This window comes from Pelodiscus sinensis, chromosome 17 (assembly GCF_049634645.1).
Source record: "Pelodiscus sinensis isolate JC-2024 chromosome 17, ASM4963464v1, whole genome shotgun sequence".
Lineage (NCBI taxonomy): Eukaryota > Metazoa > Chordata > Testudines > Trionychidae > Pelodiscus > Pelodiscus sinensis.
In genome coordinates, this window is record NC_134727.1 from 6705731 (window position 1) to 6725904 (window position 20174).

Genomic DNA, 20174 nt, shown 5'->3' on the forward strand with positions numbered 1-20174 from the left:
CTTTCTTGCGCAAGAGCTCAGCGTTCTTACGATGCGGTTCTGGCCAGTGTGGATGTTTTCTTGCGCAAGAGATCTTGCACAAGATATTCCTGCACAAGAACACGCCAGTATAGACATATCCTAAGAGTATCATTAAAGACGAGAGTATGGACTATATTTGTGACTCAGGCATGAGTCTTCATAGGATTTCTATATGCTGGAATAATCAGAACCTTAATTGTAACTTTTATTAAACTTGTAAAACAGGCTAGACCTTGTACTTGTAAAGGTATGTGTGTCCATGACCCCTGATCTTCGTGTGTTTCTAGAGGCTCTCTCTCTCTCAAGCAACTAACACAGATGACTTTCACTCTATTGAACTTCAAACAGTAGTCCCCGAGCCAATCTCACTGGGGTGCAATACAACATTACTAAATTCACTTTCAGTAAAATAAAGGGCTACATACTTTACACTTCAAATGCTCGGTTTCTGCTCTTCTTTTCTGTATCTTTAATTAAAGGTGGCACATTTCTTAATGGGCATTTATCTTGGTATTACACAGGCTGACATCTCTTTATACCAATGATGGGTAAACAAAACTAGTAAGTGGGCCGCATGAGGGGCCATCCTTTGTCTCAGTGGGCCACAAGATTGAAATCCAGTGGTGGGCTACATGTGGCTCATTTGCAGGAGGTCTGCACAGCCCATCTCTGCCTCCTTCCCCCAAGCCTCTCGCACACCAAGCAATGGAGCCCCACACTTAACTACTTCTTCCCCGCCCTCCCTGCACTTTCAGAGCACCGTGAATTGTCTGTTTTGCATCCCGCTCGCTCCTTCCCTCACAGAGCTTGAATGCTGCGAATCAGCCAATTCACAGCACTCCACCAGTGCTGGGGGAGGGAGGTAAGTATGGGGCTCCAGCGCAAAAGGTCTGGGGAAACGGGCATAGCGGGGGTGCGCAGGTTGTAGATGGAACCTCAATGGCTGCCTGTAGCCTGCGGGTCACAAGTTGCCCACCGTCACGGCATACCAAACCCCAAACCTTGTTTAAAACTGTTTAGGGTCAGCAAGTCACTGGGCGATGTTGACTCTTTTGACTGTTTGGGCCGCGCATGCCATGGAAAACATTACAACATGACTCAACAGCAACGCCCCGGCAGCCATCAGCAGGCCAAATCTAGCAACACTAAAATGGCCATCAGCAGATGTAACAAAAGAACAAGCCCCAGACTGGGTTTCAGCTAGCTCCTCCCAGTAGGTTGTCATCCTTTTTGCTCTTTACGCAAGTCCTCATTCAAGTCATGTGCACTTCTGCTGGGTAAGAGAGAAGGATTTGGCCCCTTTAGAACGAGGGGGTTAATTTTCAGCAGGCTAGAAAAACCTCACAATATTCCAGAAAATTATGTCACACACTTCCAATTTACCAGTAAGTTTATCTTACAATCTTTTTTCCCTAACAAGCTTAGCTTCATAGGAACCCTCATCTCAACAACTCTTTATACATATTCATGAAACCTAAGTACCCAGAAGATTAAAAGACCATTTTCAAGAGTCACTGGGGCCCTGTTTGTTAGGCTGATTTTATTTGTTGTCAAGGCAAGTTTAACAAAATTACCATGGCATCATCTATTGCATGTCACAAATCAGACATCACTGTCAGCACTTTTCCAGCCTTATTTGCACCTCCACAAATAAACAAGCTCCAATGCTCCACTCCACCTCTGAACATGGTGAATTCCTTTCCTCCCCCTCACACCCATGGAAACCTCTCCTCCCACTAGGGCCGGCAGCTCCACGGGTGTGAAGCCTGCAGCAAGTGACACTTTCCAACGCTGCACCTGGTTCCTAGATGCTGGAAGAGCTGCGATGTCTAGCAGCCAGCTGCAGCAGGCAGGGCTCAGCAGCGGAAAAAAGAAATAAAGCGGCATCCACTTGGCTGTCCCTTGTTTTCTCCAGAGCCATTGAGACCTGTGTAGCTCACTTGGGATCTAAAGAAGGAATTTGCAGTTTTAGGGTCGGGAACAGAGTCCTTAATTTAACTGAAGGTTGATGGGATGGGTGTAAGTAGTGGAGGTAAATGTGCCTACAATACAAGAAGGATACTCACAAACCAGCCCCAGGAAACCTGGACAAATCATTTAATGTTTACTATTTGTCAGAAAGGCAGACATCTACCTCCTACAGGTCATTTTTGCCCTGGTAATCAAATAGAAAGGAAATTTGACAGCTGTGCACTCCCAAACACACAAAAAAGAGCACTCTGAGCACTGAGGTAGGATCATTACTGTATATCTGATAAAAGAAATCTACCTCCAGGAGTGCAGATTTTATGCACAAGCCTTTAGATGGAGGATATGCCACAATGGAGACAACGAAACTGAGAGGAGAAGGTTATAGAGTGGCAGCTGCTAGAGGTGTACAGAGAACTCAATGCTGCAACTTCATCTGGCTCTCCATCACAGATGCGGCATTTCAAATTGGCTGGGGAGGGCAGGCGGGCTGATGCTTCCTCCCTGAGATTTGTTTGGGAACTCTTCTTGTTCTTCCCCTTTCTGTCACTGTCAGGGAGTGAGAGGAAAGTGCCCGGCTTGTCTGCCTCCTGCCCTGCCCAGCCAGAGTGAGAGGAATGCAGAAAACTCTGCACTTTCCCCTCACTCCCTTACAGTGACAAAAAGGGAATAACAGCAAGCAGTATCCCTGTCAATCTTGGGAGGGGTGGGCACATTCAGCCTCATGCCCTCCCTAAATGGTGCCACGGGGGTGTGGCTTGGGGCTGGGGCAGTCCCAGACCAGTGGGGGGGGGCACACTCCCAACCACTCTTTTCACCTTCCTGGCTGCCTGATGCTTAGTGTAGCAGCCTGCAGGAGCCACTCAGGGCCAGGCTGGAAGTGCACAGAGCCTTCTCCTGCAGCTAAGTATCCCAACCCACCAGCTCCTCTTTGCTGGAACAGTGCAGCAGAGCAGTGGGGCGCAACCTTTTTTCATTTGCAATCCCTGCTCCGCGGGGGCCACCAAAGGCAGGGCCCAGCCCTCGGCCGGATCAAAACGCCATGCCGCGTGGCTTCCAATGGCCAGGACCAGCCCCTGGCCGGCCAGATCAAAGCACCATGACTCGAGACCCCTGGGTTATGCACCACTGCACACTAGCTGTCTTTCCCCTGTGCCTGTTGGATCGGATTGATCTGAGCGTGTATCTTGAGCCTTTGATAACTAACCAACCTGTTGCTTGCTCCAAAATCTAACACCTTCCCCACCACCACCACCACTGCCAAGTACCTGGAACATCAGAAATTTGTGGTCTGGTTTATATCCATTGATAATTACTCCAAAAGATTTGGGGCTATATTTTCAGTTAGTTCTGGTGCTCACTTTCTGGTTTGGTGGCATAATCCTTATTTAAAGAACTAGTGGGCATTTGTATAATGAGATACAGGCCCGATGCGGGATAAAGGTGTGTGCATGGATAGCTTGGCAAAATACTTGTACCCTAAAATGGGCTTGGCCAAGGTTCTACCATTCTCCCAAAACATATTTCAGAGCTTTCACCTCCCACCTCTCTCTGAGTAAATCTGTTGTGGCTAGAGGTGAATACATAAATCAGAGTTGTTGGTTGAGCTATACTCCTTCCTGATGCATCTTGTCAATCATGGAAGTGAGTGCTTCATCATGCCTGCATTGTGGACTACCATTTTACAATCACTCCAAACAGAGGCTGCCCACTGATTGATGAGAGGTGTTACAAATCTCCTTTATCTAGAGATAGAGAAATACTGGCATGACTGACAAGTCTACTGCAATTTAGAAGCACTTGTAAGCATTGGATTTTAAGAAAAAAGCCTTTGTATTTTGTCCGTCAGACTACAGATGGTCTCGTCAACCATATAATAATATGAATTCTTTCAGGAACCAGCTTAGCATCATTTCTGAGCAGTGCTGCCTATCTTTTGTGGACACCAGATCTCTTGGAATGGTAGTTTCCTCGGATTTGACTAACAATGCTTGTAGTTCTTGTCCCATTATCTACTCCTTTGCCACCTACTTGCCTTGCTCAGAATAGTCTCACTATGAACAGCTGGTTTTACTGACGGAAGAAGTTTCCTTTTTGCTGTTTCACAGGAGGTATTTGCAAGTCAGGAGCCAGAAGATTTCCTGAGCAATGTGCCTATTGGAGCTGATCCAACAATCAGAGTGATCTAATAGGTCAATGATTCTTTGCCACCACATTCTCAAGATAGCTTTGCAGAAATATTTTCTCATGAATGCTGGCTTTTCCAGTGCTAAATCTGACATTTCCATCTCTCTTGCGAGTAAGAAAAATAGATGCAGACATTAACACCCTTGATCACTGAGATTTAAAGTAGTATTCCCACACCTTCTATTCTCTACTCCAGTTTTACTATTCAAGTGGTCAGCTGATCTAATTTTGAGTCAGAGCACGTATATATTTGCTGTGGATTTCCATTCTAGAGTCTAGCTTTTCTAATATAGTTGGTGCTTTATTTCTTGCTGCAGAAACCCGAGTTAAAAGGCGTTTCTCTTCCTTGAGGTCTCAACCTCTTTCACTGAGTTCTTTAAATATTCATTCTTTGGTCATTATTTATTGGATTTGGACATGTTTAAGGCAGTCCTCCTTCCAGACAGCTACACCTTTTACAATAATCTGTGCATGAGCTATCCATTTTGTGCTGAAACTATGATGCTCTGATAACCTCCAGGGCTCAGCAAAACCGGATCTGACTTGCTCTGTCTGGGCTTAAAACAAAAGCATTTTGTTTTACTCTGAATCATACAGTACTTGAAGAGATTAATTAAAAATAAGAAAAGCCATGTGTTTACAAAATTGTTTTGTTATTACAAACAAAATACCTGTTTCCATACTTGATGGAACACATTGGAAAAGACAAAATCCACATTTAAAATAGTCATTACAACAGCATGAAGACACAGAATACAAAGGGCCATTCCATCTGATTGCTACCTCACTTCCGACTTACTGCAGCACCTGTACAGCTTTCACATTCTTCATGCCTCAAAGGAAAGAAGCTTTAAATATGCTTTTATATTTTCAAGGATATACTCATAGCTATTCACCCTTCATGACAGAAACTCTTCTGCCAGACAGTGCAATTTTAAAGCTCCAGCAAAGTATATGGAAATCATCCTCCTAAATATGAGCGATGTCTCCATAAATATGTATGGCAATCTTACTGATACATCTTTTAAATGACTGTTGCAGTATGAATAATTTGTTTATTTGAAATGAGTAACCCAATTGACTGCAGAGCCACAGAACTGAATTCTGTCTTAATTTCCACTCCTAACCCACATAACGTATCATGAATCTGATATGTGACAGTGGTCCCTAATGGTCATCTCTAATCCGCAGTCCACACAGAACAAAAGATACTCTGTTTATCTCAGGGATGACACAAATGTCTAACTAGACAAGTTTCCCATGGCTAATGACATTCACTGGACTTGTTAAAACAAAGAACATTTTTACGCAAAATGTTTGCACTCACACGGAACTAAATACACACCCAAATATTCTCAGGCATCACTTCTGTAAAATTTTCCTCATGTCCTTATTAGAAACTTCATTGAAACAGCTTAAGTTGTATTAGAAGGTATCAAAAGATTGAAGAGATGTGATTAACATCATCTCAAAGTAAAAGAGACAGGATTAAGAGTCCCATAGGAGTTCACTATTTGTTGGAGATTTCCTTGCATTCTTCATATGAGAAATACTGCATATATATTTTGATTATTTTCACTGATTAAGAAATGGGTTTAAGTACTTACATGCCCTAGTGCCTGTACAATATCAATGTCTCCAAAGTATTTAACTACTTTATTCCAGGGATTTCAATTTAACTAATTTGAACATTCAGGCTACGTCTACATTGCAATGCTATTTTGGGATATTTTTGTCTTCACATCAAGCCCATTATTGTGAAATATAATGGGCTTGCTATTCGGATATCCTTGTAAACCTCACTCCATGAGGAGTAAGAGACATTTCAGAATAGCAGGTTATTTTGAAATTTGGCGCTGTGTACAAAATAAGCTATTTTGAAATAAGATCAAAATATGATATACAATTTGCATAGCTCAAATTGTGTATCTTATTCCAAGCTTCGGTGAAGTGTAGATACACCCTCAGAAACTAAAGGTGGGAGACCTTGATATTTGTGCATGGTCTTGCTTGCAAAAAAAGGTATTAAGATATTATAACATTAATGATGTGTTGCAATCAATGTAGAGGACAATCCATTAAACTGTGTAGTGTTAAAGTGCAATTACATGGAATACTTTTGGACACTGATTTGTTGGAATATTTTTTACTTATCATTCAAAAAGTATCCTGCTACTGATTCAATTCCTTCCAACTACTTAGACGGCTGCTGGCCAATCTTTTATAAACTCATCTTATAGGGTGCAGAACATCCTGAATTCCTTTCAAACACATGAGAACATTACTTGAAGCATGTGGTAAAAACAGATTTATGTTTTCAGTTCCTTTATAGCTCTGTGCATCCTTCTACAGAAAATGTCAGGGGAAATTCAACTCCAAAAAGGAATACTGAAATGAATCAAATACAGCAGCAAATTCTCTCTATTTAGTCTTCCATTTCCACTCCATTTTAAATAAAAAACATAGAACTAAGCAAAACAAAAATCAAATCCAACAGTACGAAGAATGAGGCATTGAAGAGTTCATAAAATGTTCATGGTACCAACCTGCTTGAAAGCAAACTATACGTTTCTATAGAGGCACCCTCAAACTTCAGATTTTTGCTGCTGTAGTGGCATATTAATTTATAATTTATGCAGCATAGGATATATCTTAGTAAGCCCCTTTCTTCCTGGTTTTCTTGGAAGTTTCTTGTGTTTATTCACAGATATGAGTCTGTGGATGATAGTCACTGACATTTACATAACTGCAAAGCCTTCAACCTAAGATCAGTAGTTTCTGCTGTCTAGATAAGTCAGTGTAAAACCTCAGATACCAAAATGGTCTATTTTTAAATTTTGACACACAAGGTAGTTTCTTATTGGACCAATGTCCTTTGGTGGATGGTGCAATCTTTCATGTTACAAGGCTCTCTCTCAGGTCTGAAGAACTAAATAAAAGTGTCTGAGCTAACTATGAGTTGGGACAGATTGTTTAATAAATATGCTAGAGTCACCACTTTAAGGATCTCTGTCTTGCATTTTCTTAAGTATTAGGTATTCCGTTTCCATTGGAATTCAAGAGGAATGGGAGGCCTACAGAGTCCTTGGAAACTCCTGCCATCTGTGCTTTAGTTATTTAAGCAATTTCTTTAAAGATATGCAAAGAATTTGCCTTTCTCTAAACCTGTCAACCTTGGGCTTTAAAGTAATTAAACAACCTGTCCAACTTTGCTCTGTCAGTTAAGAAAGAATCGAAAAGTAATGGGTAAAGAATTAATCATCTAAATGTATCACCACCACTGCACTGTCAGTATATAAGACATATTGTTGTTACCAACCTGTAACAAAATGGTAGTTTTATACTGGCTTTTCATAAGGTTGTTGATTGATTCAAAGAGTCTCCTCATGGATTCCTCAAATTCTGTCTGCTCTTTTCCTTCATATAACCTGTAGAAAGTTAAATTCATGTTATAACTTTAGCAGCAGAAACTGCCATACCCATAATGTTAATTGAGAATTAAACCACATAGAAGTCGATATAATACTAAGTACACAAATATTTCAGAAGCAACTAAAATGGCAAGACGTTTTGCAGTATATTTTGCCTTTCAATTTATCTTCCACTGGCAGAAATTGTACTAGGTTGGAGCCTGAATTTTCAAGCATTATTACTGCATTGGTTAATTACTACAGCTGCATCTTTTCAAGGTGCTACAGATTCTCCGTGTTGGTCTTCAATTAGGGTGATGGTATTTAACACCATAAGTAAACTAAACCTATATGTGATTTTTGTCAGAAAAATGTAATTAAATAGTGTAAATAAACAAAATTCAAGACTATTATTTATTAGCCACTGTTATACAGTTTGAAGACTGCAACCAGCTATAAAACAGGTGTGAAAGCATAGCACGTTTTTCTTTTGAAATGGTTTTCCTAGGTCAAGTTTCTCTCTGACCAAGAGCTTCATTCCACAAAGGCCTCTGCACAGCTTGTTCGGTGGTAGTAACTAAAGATGTGAATTTTAAATTGTCCAAATGGACATTTTGTGTAGGTAATTTGGACACTGGGCCAAACATGCATTAATTATTTAATGTTCTCACTCACATAGATATAACACAGATTTAGAGCAGGGATCTAGCAGTTTGGTCATGTCTAACTTGTATGGTCTTGACCAAATATAAATCATGGGGATTACACATGCTCGAAAAGAGCTATCTAGAAGATACTGCAGTTTCAGCTAAATGTCCAAACAGCACTAATTTTACAGACTGTAAAATCAGTATACTCAACCTTCATAGTAACCAACTCACTATCTAAATAAATCCAAACTACTAGCAGTAATAGAAAGCTGCATAAAGCCATTTTCAGTTACTCATACTTCCATACAAAAAAATTCAACTCTGCGACTCAAATTTTCCAGATTTGATTTCTGTCCAAAACTGACTTTTTTGTGAAATTTGGTTAAAATCAATCAGCAATGATTTTGTATAAAAGCTAAACTTTCTCTTCACCAATAGTTTTTTTATAGTGAATGATTAATTGAAAAACAACAGATTAAGGGATTAAGTCCCTAATTTAAACAGTGCATAGCCTCAAAAGATAAAACAAGTAAATATATACAAATAAGGTGACAAAGCAATTAAATCAACAGATAGCAATACAAGCGGCAACTTTTTTTAAATGCAGTTTCTTGAGAAGTATTTGATAATTTAAATTTCATGGAGAAATGTGAATATTAAAAAAAATCCTAGACATTACTCCTTCCATAAATCCAGCTATGTGATAAATAGCCTACTTTCCCTTACATTTACAAGAAGATAATCCAGATATAGTTGCTGCCCATCATTAGTGGAAGAAATTATGTTTCGCCAGTCCTGATGCTATTTAAATTAACAGTCAAACTTGCACTAACTTTCATAGCCATGGTAATCTTCCCAATTTCAAATACATTTCTAAACAGATATACTCTAATAAATCTAACCATAATCATTTAGTTGTGTTGCAAGAAAATATACCTCCGAGGTATATTTCTACTTTTCACAAGTCCATATTCTAGGGACAATAGGCAATTATATTAAACCTCACATATAGGGAAACTGGACTGGAATCATGTTACCCTGATCTAAAACCACAGACTTCTATTACTTTTTTACAAGTGTACTCACATAATTGACTGGATTTCTGAGTCACTTATTTTGTGTGCCAACAAGTGTAAGACAACATCTCATCTAGAGATGAATGAAAACTTTATGCTAAAACCTTTCTTCAGCAGAAAATGCAGATCCAGTGAAACCAAAGCATGCCATGAATTCTTGTCAAGTTTTTAGTCCAAAAAACAAATGAAAAAAAATCATTTTGATATTTTCAAAACAGTTTCTTTTTTTGATTCACATATGGTGGTTTTGAAGTTTCCTTTTACTTTTCAAAGTTTTTAAATGTTAAAAAATTCTCGACATCTAAATGAAACATCTCATTTAATAACTAACACACCCTTTCATTTGACACAAAGTGCATTTAACTTTCTGGATTCACCAACAATGTATGTATTTCGTTAGTTAGTTAGTTAGTTAGTTAGTTAGTTAGTTAGTTAGTTAGTTAGTTAGTTAGTTAGTTAGTTGATTTGGTGGATGGAAGGAAGGAAGGAAGATCGATCACTTTGGCCCAAAAGGATTTTAATTATTATTTTGTTTGTAAGAATTTGTTATTCACTCAGCTCTAATCCAAATTTTCACAATGGTTTTCTCTTCTGGACTAGACTACTACTCATTCAGCCTTACTGCATGGATTTTGGCCAATAAGTCACAAAGTCTTGTGAAGTAGATATGGAAGGACCTACATGCCATAAGTTGAGAAAAATGAGGAATTGTTATTCCAAGATTTTCTGAGACATCTAAAGAAGCTAAGCACCCAGCTCCCAGTGAATTTCATTGAGCTTTAGATGTTTAGCCATTAGACTTGTTTAAAAATGTTGACCTACATAACTTTCCTTATGTTACAGTAGAGCCAATCAGGAAATTCAGGCTTGAAAACAAAAGTACCATGCCTCCGTATATATGAATAACCAACAAAACCTAATAATCCTTTAGGAAGGTCTTAATCAGCAGATCAGAATTGTGAAGCTTATAAAAATTTCCACAGCTAATACTCTGCTAACAGACACTAATGCTCTTTACTTGTATTAAATTAAAAGCATTGGTAGTAAAGCAGAAGTACTTATATATGGTGCATTTAATAACACAATGCAGCAGTTTACATATAAGCAACAAATATAGCTAAGGAAAATTCTTAGCTAAGGTATTTGTAGAAAAATCTAAAGGGAAGAAGTTCCATCTTAACAACAATTCATTTTGGTAGGAGAAATTATTCTTCAGGGTAAAAAATATTTGCAATAATGACAGCATGGGCAGCATACCCACATCAACAGAGAATTAGCAGCATTGCTTATAGCTGTGTGCAAAACTTGTCTGCTAGGAAAGCCTGCAGCAACTTCCACTTAGATGAGCATGTTAGCATATGGAATAGCAAGGGGTCAGATTTTGTTAAATAAGAGAATAGTTTGTAGTTAGTTATTGACACCTGAATAGTTTAGCCCATATGTTTCCAGAAATAAGCTTCTATCTATGCAGCTGTCTTCAGTGAACGACATTCAATGAAGTTACAGGAATGGCCTGGAAGCTAAGCTAGACTGCTAAGCAGCTGCTGTTTTGTGGCTGTGCTGCCCATATTTATTTGTGCACTTAACGTATTTTATTTTATTTCACGATGTGCTCTTTAGCCAAGAGTTTTGACTATCACTGATATGACTTAGCCTAACGTGGTCATCTTGGCAATGATGAGCCAATGTTGCACCTCAAATTTCAATTACAGAGAGAGTCTGCAGAACTGGAATTAATCTTCAAAGTTGGACACTGTTACCCTGGGGGCTTGAAGAAAGACATGAACTGGTTGGAGTATTACAAAGCCAATTTCTGCTGCCTCTAACATCTTCATTTTCACATCAAATGCTATGAATACGACACATCCAGCCTACATAATTAGCCTCACTAACTCAGTGATTAGTCCTGTGGCACCTTAGGATGTCTACACCAGGGAGTTATTTCGAAATAATCTCTCTCGAAATAGTAATTTCAAAATAGTGCTATTCCTCTTCACAAGCAAGAGTTATGACTTCAAAATAACAAGCCCTTTATTTTGAAATAACAGGCGTGGTAGTATGGACCTTCACCTTGTTATTTTGAAATAAGGGAAGTTATTTTGAAATAATTATGGTGACAGAAGGGCATGTCTACACTTAGGAGATATTTTGAACTAATTCCCCTTATTTTGAAATAACCTGACAGTATAGATATCACCTTAGAGACTGACAAAAATATACGGAATCATGAGCTTTCATGGGTAAAACTCACTTCATCAGATGAATTGGAGTGAAAATAACAGGGTTTGTTCTGACAAGACAGGTGGCCAGGTCACCTGGTATTGGAAACCATTTGAATGCAGTACTTTTCAATGAGAGGGGAAAGGGTTGAGGTTGAACTCAAAGGATTCCTGCCTTGGGCAAAAGCTTTTTATAAGCAGGGAACCAGATAACAGGGGAGTTGGAAGTTGCAAGATACCAAGATACCCCCTTGCTTACTACTGAGATGACAGCTAAAAACATCTAAGACTGGATGGGGAAGTGTCGAGCCCAAGCTAGTAGACTGCCTTGTTTGTGAGAAAGATCATTAAAAGTACAGGTTGGACCTCCTTGGTCCGGCACTCAGCACCTGACAGGTCCCGGATGAGGGATTTGCCAGACTGGGGAGGTCATATCTCGTGCTACTAACACACCTCCCTGGCCCCAGCTCTGACACCCAATGACCGAAGGCCCACTATAGTGTAACTCATATTAAGCCTGACACATTGAGAAAAACACATACCCTGGCCATGACATTTGGGCTATGGAGGAGAGAAACAGACATTCCATAAGAGCCTCACACTGAGTGAATCGATAGCTTTTGAGCTGACTCACAAAGGCTTCCCAGATGGATAATTATTCAGTCTCCTTTCCCCTATGCTGCATTTTACATGGAAGTGCACAGCCATAGCTAGCTATACTTTTCCTAATATTTAGTAGATTATCTGTGTTTAATATTCAAGTTCACCTTTCTCACATTGTTGCCTCTCGAACACAAACATCACCCACATGTCAAATTTCAGGTGCCACTTTCAATGCCTGAGTGAAAAATTTCTCAGCAAGGTCACCAGAATTCAACATGGTTAAAACATATTTTCAGGCTAAACTCGTTACTGGAAATGGTGGACTGTTTAGGCTGAAATCTCTCCCCTCCCCTCCGCCACCAAAGAGTTCAGCATGAGGCAAGCACCCAGCAGGAAAAATTTCAGCCCAAAGGGTGAGTTTACCAAAGCTGTAAGCAACTGAAAATAAATTATTATACAAGAAAGCATCAGGCATCTTTGATAGTGGATGTTGCAGTTACATCATGAGAGAAGAAGAAAAAGAGGTAGGAGAAACAAAATGGCTTTACATCAAACTCAGTCTGACTGGCTAGTTTGCTTATCTCAGATTCAGTATAGAGCAATATTTTGATAGGCTAACTGTTGGCATTTTCCCTGATTTGTGGCATCTACTATAAGTGAAAGTCTGTATCCAAGTTGCCTTTGATTGTATAGCAGTCAGATTTGTTTTGCTAGAGTCTCAGAATGATCATTATGACAGAAAACAAAATTATCAACTGTCATCTGAACATAGGCCTGGTCAGGAAGAGGCCTTCTCTGAAACAGCAAATTGCTTGCAAAAGCTGAAACTGTCAGAAACTTTCCACTTGCTAGTCCACTTCATCTGCCCATGGCAAAAAAAAGAAAGTTGTCAAATGCAAATGGGTTTGGAATTAATTTCTGCCCCCGCTTTATCCAACAAATCAGATACATGTGTTAGCAGCAGAGTTAAGATGGAAACTATAGTATAGCACTATCCATTTTAGATCTCTAAGTAAAAGTCAGTAAATGCTCAATGATCCTTAATTATAAAAAATTCATAACACTTTGTTCAGTTCTAAACTTTTCCCCCCCATTTTGGATATATTACTGAGAATATGTTGTCTTAAATTTAGCAGTTGCTTTTGTTCACATCTGGCACTTAAGTTTTTCTGTGAAAAGTGGTTTGACGTCAGATTGAATTGTGATGGAGTGTTTGATCAGAAACCAGCACACGCGACCGTAAGTGCCTTTGTGCCACATTGGATTTAAGTTCACGGGAACTTAAAAAGACACTGAACCAAATACATTGAAACAAAGATAAATGTAACTGGTTTGTTGCTTATACTGAGGTCTCGCCTAAATTGCAAACGGTCATGTTACACCTTAGCCTGACAACTGTCAAATACTAAACATGGGGCTCCAGTTAGATGCTTGCAGGTGGTGAAGGAAATGTTAGATCCCTAAGCGTAAGTAATAGTGTGAACCAAAGGCTATCAATCAGAGCAGGCCTGGATTGGCAGAATAGCAACACACCAGCTATCAGCTAACCAAGCAAGCACGTTCTTGAAGAGGACAGTACAAACACACACAAATCTCTCAGGCAACTAACTATGAAAACATATTCTTATCAGATGGTACAAATGCACCTCAGCCTCCCCTGGATGGAGTTACAGGATAATGGATGAGGAGGTTTAGTTCCAACCAGCAGGGACAAGGACAAGCGTGGTAACATCGCCTGGAGTGTAATACGCAACATGTTTGTATCAGCAGATAAAAGGAGAAGTTCTATGAGGGCAGTTTTATTCTCGCGGCAGAGACAATGTACTGATGTGTGATCGAGCTGGTACCATTGTCATGGGCGTACATGAGTTTGCATTCCTGTGCCCATTGAGCCAGGGCACTAGTCTGTGCCTTGTCAGCAATAAACCTGCTCCGAACTAAGCCTCTGCTCTTTCCTTATGAATAACTTTGCTGCTAATACAGCTGACATCAGAGCTCCGACAACAGTGACGCCGGCATGAGTGGCAAGTTAGCGGGTAGCTGGGGGATTAGGAAAGCAATAGAAGGAAACTGGAAATGGACATGGGAAAAGAGACTAGGAACTGGCACTAGCGAGGGTGGAGGAAGACGGATTAGATCAGAAGATAGATCCGATGACGAGCCAAAGCAAGGGGCAGGAAGGAGCAGGGAGATTCTTTGCCCACTAGTTCACACTCCCTCTTCCAGAACTGAAATAAAACCCAAGATACCAGAGTCCCACCATTCCCATATTATGAAACCCAGGGGCAAGATGCCCCATTCCCCTTTAGTGCAGACCTACTATTGCTGTGAGCTCTGGTGGCCATTTGCACAGGCCATTTTAATTCTGACATTTTCTAACTTTTCAATGCTTGGTTTTGCATCTTAAATATTCTTTTAGGCTTTGTGTGAGAGAGAGAGAGAGTTAGCAGTGGTGCGGGAACGCATATGATTATTGTGGGCCCCTTCTCCCTGTCTCCTTTCATCAGGAGGTGGGCATGGAGCCAGGAGCAGTAGAGTCATAAAACCATAGAATGCTAAAACTGGATGGAACCTCGAGAGGTCATCAAGTCTAGTTCCCTGCCCTCATGGCAGGATCCAGTACCATTTAGATCATCCCTAATAGATGTCTTTCTAACCTGCTCTTAAATATCTCCAGATATGGAGATTCCACAACCTCCCTAGGCAACTCATTCCAGTGTTTAGCCACCCTAACAGTTAGGAAGTTTTTGCTAATGTCAATCATAAACCTCCCTTGATGTAGTTTAATCCCACTGCTTCTTTTCCTATCCTCAGAGGCCAAGGAGAACAATTTTTCTCCCTCTTCCTTATGATATCCTTTTAGCTACCTGAAAACCGCTATCATGTCCCCTCTCAATCTTCTTTCCAAACTAAACAAGCCCAATTCTTTCAGTCTTTCTTCATAGGTCATATTCTCTAGACCTTTAATCATTCTTGTCACTCTTCTCTGGACCTTCTCCAATTTCTCCACATCTTTCTTGAAATGTGGTACACAAAACTGGACACAATACTCTAAATGAGGCCTAATCAGCGCAGAGTAGAGTGGAAAAATGACTTCTCATGTCTTGCTCACAACACTCCTGTTAAGGCATCCCAGAATCATGTTTGCTTTTTTTGCAACAATGTCACATTGCTGACTCATATTTAGCTTGTGGTCCACTCTGACTCCTAGATCCCTTTCTGCCATACTCCTTCCTAGACAGTCACTTCCCATTCTGTACGTGTGAAACTGGTTGTTCCTTCCTAAGTGGAGTACTTTGCATTTGTCCTTATTAAACCTCTATTTACCACAGGCCATTTCTCCAATTTGTCCAGATCATTTTGAATTGTGACCCTATCCACGAAAGCAGTTGCAACCCCTCCCAGGTTGGTATCATCTGCAAAAACTTAATAAGTATACTTTCTATGCCAATATCTAAAGCGTTGATCAAGATATTGAACAGAACCGGTCCCAAAACAGACCCCTGTGGAACGCCTGTTGTTATGCCCTTCCAGCAGGATTGTGAACCACTAATAACTACTCTCTGAATGGTTATCCAGACAGTTATGCACCCACTTTATAGTAACCCCATCTAAGTTGCATTTGCCTAGTTTATTGACAAGAAGATCATGTGAGACCATATCAAATGCCTTACTTAAGTCTAGGTATACCACGTCCATCTCTTCTCCCTTATCCACCACACTCGTTATCCTATGAAAGAAAACTATCAGATGGTTTGACATTATTTGTTCTTTACAAATCCATGCTGGCTGTTACCTATCACCTTATTATCTTCCAAGTGTTTGCAGATGAATTCCTTAATTACTTGCTCCGTTATCTTCCCTGGCATAGAAGTTAAACTGACTAGTCTGTAGTTTCCTGGGGTGTTCTTATTTCTTTTTATGTAGATAGGCACTCCATTGGCCCTTTTCCAGTCTTCTGGAATCTCTCCCATCTTCCATAATTTTTCAAAGATGATAGCTAGAGTCTCAGATACTTCCTCTATCAGCTTCTTGAGTATTCTTGGAAGCATTATCATCAGGCCCCAGTAACTTGCAGGCATTTAACTAAATGATTTTTAAGTTGTTCTTTTTTTATTTTATCTTCGAAACCTATCCCCTTCCCACTAGCATTCACTATGTTAGGCATTCCTGCATCATCATCAGGAGTACTGGTGCCCACGGCCAAGACCCCAGACACAGCAGCCGGGGATCCAGAGGCGGTGTTGCCAGCCTGGGATGCGGGCATGCCAACATAGGAGGCCAACAGAGGAGCCCAAATAAAGCCTTGGGGTGCAGCAGTACCCCCCACATCCCTAGTGCCCACACCTATGTATAAGAATGTGTATCTATGTCTGTTTGAGAGAGAGGAAGAGAAAAAGAGAATATAAATATGTCTAATACCTACTGTAGTAAGTTGAGGGTCAGTAACGTGGAGTCAGCAGGCCTGAATAGAGGCCTGTAACATGAAAACAGCAACAGGCCTGCAATCTAGTGAGCAAGACTTTGGTTCAGTAACACAGGAGCCAAGAAAGAGGCCTTACTGATAACTGCGTGATTGTGTAAGTTAGGACACAGGAAGGCACTGGGTACAGACTGTAAGCCAAAAGGGAGTAATGGAACATCTTAATAAGAAATGTCTTGGTACAAAGACTCCCTAAAAGCTAATGCACATACCGACCTCGGTTCAGGATCGGGTCGAAATTGACAGCATGAAGGATGGTAAGTAAGCCCCCTTCTGTAAGGTGAGGGGTGGTAACTAGGCAACAGAGGGTGGCAACCTGGTACATAAAGAAATTATGTAAGTTGTTTGTACCTGTCTATAAAAGGACACCACAAAGGGTGCTCTCTGGCCGACCTTGAGGAAGGGGGGTGGGAGCACTAGGTGGCTGAATGGCAGGTGTCATTGCCTAAACTTACAGAATGCACAGTAGCTTAACTTTGACTAACTGCTGTTAATATCTGATATATGGCAATAGGCCTGCCCGGTGTTGGTACCTTGTCAATGCGGGCCATAGTGCCCAGTGGTGTCACATTGTACTGATCTCTGTTACCAACTGGTAGAGCTTCGCATTTGACAATAAACCTGCTCGATTGATTTCAAACCTTGCCTGCATCTGTCGTTTCCGGGGCCTCTCACAGATCTCTTGTGTTGACCCAAGTGAACAGGGTCTAACACTCTAGATAAAGGGAGTACCGACTGTTACACACACAGCCGAAAGTTTATCACCACCAACGGAGTAGAGGTCCTGTCAGGAGCATGCCAGGACGTCCCTGACCAAACGACACTGACACTGACAGTTCAGACCACCGAAGGTACCGAGGTACGAAGACACGGAGGTACGACATCTAGCCCAAAAAATTACCCCAATTTTTAGGTATTTTTATTTGCTAATAAAAAACCCAACAGTAAATACAAATTATCCAGATGTCTTGGTCAATATCCAAAGCCATCAATAAATGGTGGTTTAGATAAGATCCATCCTTCCATACCTCAAAGAATGCTTTGTTTTTACAAAGGAGAATGGCAGAGCTGGGGTAAGGCGAAGTTGGAAGCATGAACGGCATTAACCAGTTTAGGTGAAATGCTCCAGCACTGAGCCTTTGCGTTTAATTAGGGTTGCCAGGTGTCTGGTTTTCTTCCGGACAGTCCGGTATTTGTGGCCTCTGTCTGGTAAAAAGAAACAGAAAATACCGGACATGTATAATATCCGGTTTTTTCTATTGTTCTCAGACAGAAGGCTGGCGGAGACATTCTTCCCCTGCTGTGTCTGCTAGTCGGGGGAGGGAGGAGGGAGGAGCATTGGGATTTAAAGGCGCAGTGATTTTTTTTTTTTTTTTTTTTTTGCTTAACAGGTTTGGTCCCCCGCCATGTTTGGGATTTGTTGTGAAAGTATTTGGCAACCCAATATTTAATAGCTTCCACTAGACAAATTTATTTGCACTACTCCACACCCTTGTCATTTCCATTGGATACTCCCACTGTAATTTCAAACCACGTCTCCCAAAACTATGCTCAATTAGCCAAACATCATGTCTCAAAACACTTATATCCAATTTTTGCTGAAATATTAAACACCTTCAGTAACAGAGTTAAGGACAATATAGATTGCTCATCAGGAAGAATATGTATGTACTGCAATTACACACACACACACTTGCACTTTAATATTTGTTCCTCACTAAGAAATCCCAATGGGGAAAAAAGTCTTTACCAACTGAGAAGCCAAAGTAGGGGACAGCAAACCAGTTTCCATCCTAATGCTAGTTTTAAAAAGATAATTTGGTGCTGACATAGTACTTGTAAATGATGCTCTCAACCAACCTAAAGATTTGGATTTGTCACATCTGATAAATGATTTCAGATCTGAATCAACAAAGGGCTGTTGAGGATTTAGTGAAATTCACTGTACAAATAAAGAACAGTTGTCATTAACCTGCTATTGTGGCTAGATTCCCATGGAATCAGTTGCAGTCTGCCTAGCTAACATTTGCAGCTTCAGATGGTGACAGTGAATGTTTTCCGGTTTTGTAACGAATTAACATGAAGAGCACATCTGCTCCTTTCTTTCCCACCAGGGGCTACAATTCAGTGACAGGTGAAGTGATCCATATGCATCCATCCCTCATCTACTCCACAGGCTTGTTGCAAAATTTAGTTTTTGGAAAGCATTTTAAGACTCCCAGGTGCTAGACATGCAAATTATTACCGTTACTATTCAACTGTTAAGCAAAATGGTTCACGTCATTTTACAATAGGGTGAATAAAATACTTTGCCTTTAAGTAGAGTGAGGCTGGAGAATTTCCCTACAACAGAACTGCTGCTGGGAGCAAAGAAAGAAGGCAAGGTAGGCAGCTAGAAAAGAGAGCAGGACAGATTGTAGAGACTATGTAAAGCACTATGCTGCAGTATATGCAAAGATCCAAGGCAGCCAGCTATTTCAGGCCCCAGAGAAATAAACGGAAGTTTTTGTTTGTTTTACAAGGAAGAGTTCTTTATTTAATCTCTACTGAACTATGAAGTGACTGTCATAAACACCTGAATGGGGAAATGCCAAATGTAACTGAAAACTTTTATCTCTGCTGTGTAGGGGATCACTATCCAGTTAATGTCCTTCAGACTGCACCATCAGCCATAGGCAATGGTCAAGAGATCTAGTAATATTAGGATACTTATAGGTAAATGTATATACCCGATTGCACACACTAGAAATGTCTGGCTAATGCAGGTTTGCAAAGTGTCCTCACTGGAGTAGGCGGCTGTCAGAAAACAGCCCTTTAATCAAAAAAGGCATGCCTCCTTTTTGGGGGGCAGAAGTATCTTGCGGAAAAAGGGTTTTTTGTTCAAAAAGAAAATGTCCACACTGCTTGTTTTTTTGCAAAAACCCCTAGCGCAAAGACGGATTGGCAGAAAATATGCAAATGAGATCACGACTCATGCAAATGAATCCCTCATTAGCATATTTTTTGCCGAGAAAATTCGTAATGTAGATGTAGCCAAACACTTGTCTGCTCTTACTCCGGCCACTTCTATACTTACCAAACTAGAGATCAGCCTTCTGGTGTTTGATTTAGTGAGTCTAGTAAAGTCATGAGGTGCAAGGGAAGCAGAGGAAGAATTTGCTCCGATTGACATTTCTCTGTGAAGATGGCACCAAGCTCAGCTTAAGGTATGTCGACTCCAGTTACATTATTTATGTAGCTGGATTTGGGTACCTTATGCCAACCTTTTGGGAGTAGTACAGACCTGGCCAAAGTACTCCAAGACTGGCCCTACATGGCAGCGCATTCACAGAACCTTATTCTTTCACTAGTGGGGTAACATTACGTTCATAAGTACACTTTAAATCACTTGACCTATTCACTACACTCCAGAACACGTCACCATAACCGTGGTTTGCATTGTATTGTTCCCGATTATAAAATAAAAGGCTTTTAAAAACAACTAAAATAGATTTTAGTTTAAAAGCAGTTGCCTCCATCTATTTAAATTTCCTGTAGTTTGCAATGAACCACAGTAA

General features: G+C 40.5%; 1 protein-coding gene across 2 annotated transcripts in view; it reads right to left on the bottom strand.

Annotated features, from left to right (window-relative positions):
• Window positions 1-20174, bottom strand: part of DOCK2 (dedicator of cytokinesis 2) — a 497337-nt gene that overhangs the window by 373241 nt on the left and 103922 nt on the right. For both annotated transcript variants that reach the window (XM_075900153.1, XM_075900154.1), the window contains one exon: window positions 7496-7604. In XM_075900153.1, coding sequence (XP_075756268.1) covers window positions 7496-7604 — 109 coding nt within the window. The remainder of the gene's footprint in view (window positions 1-7495; window positions 7605-20174) is intronic.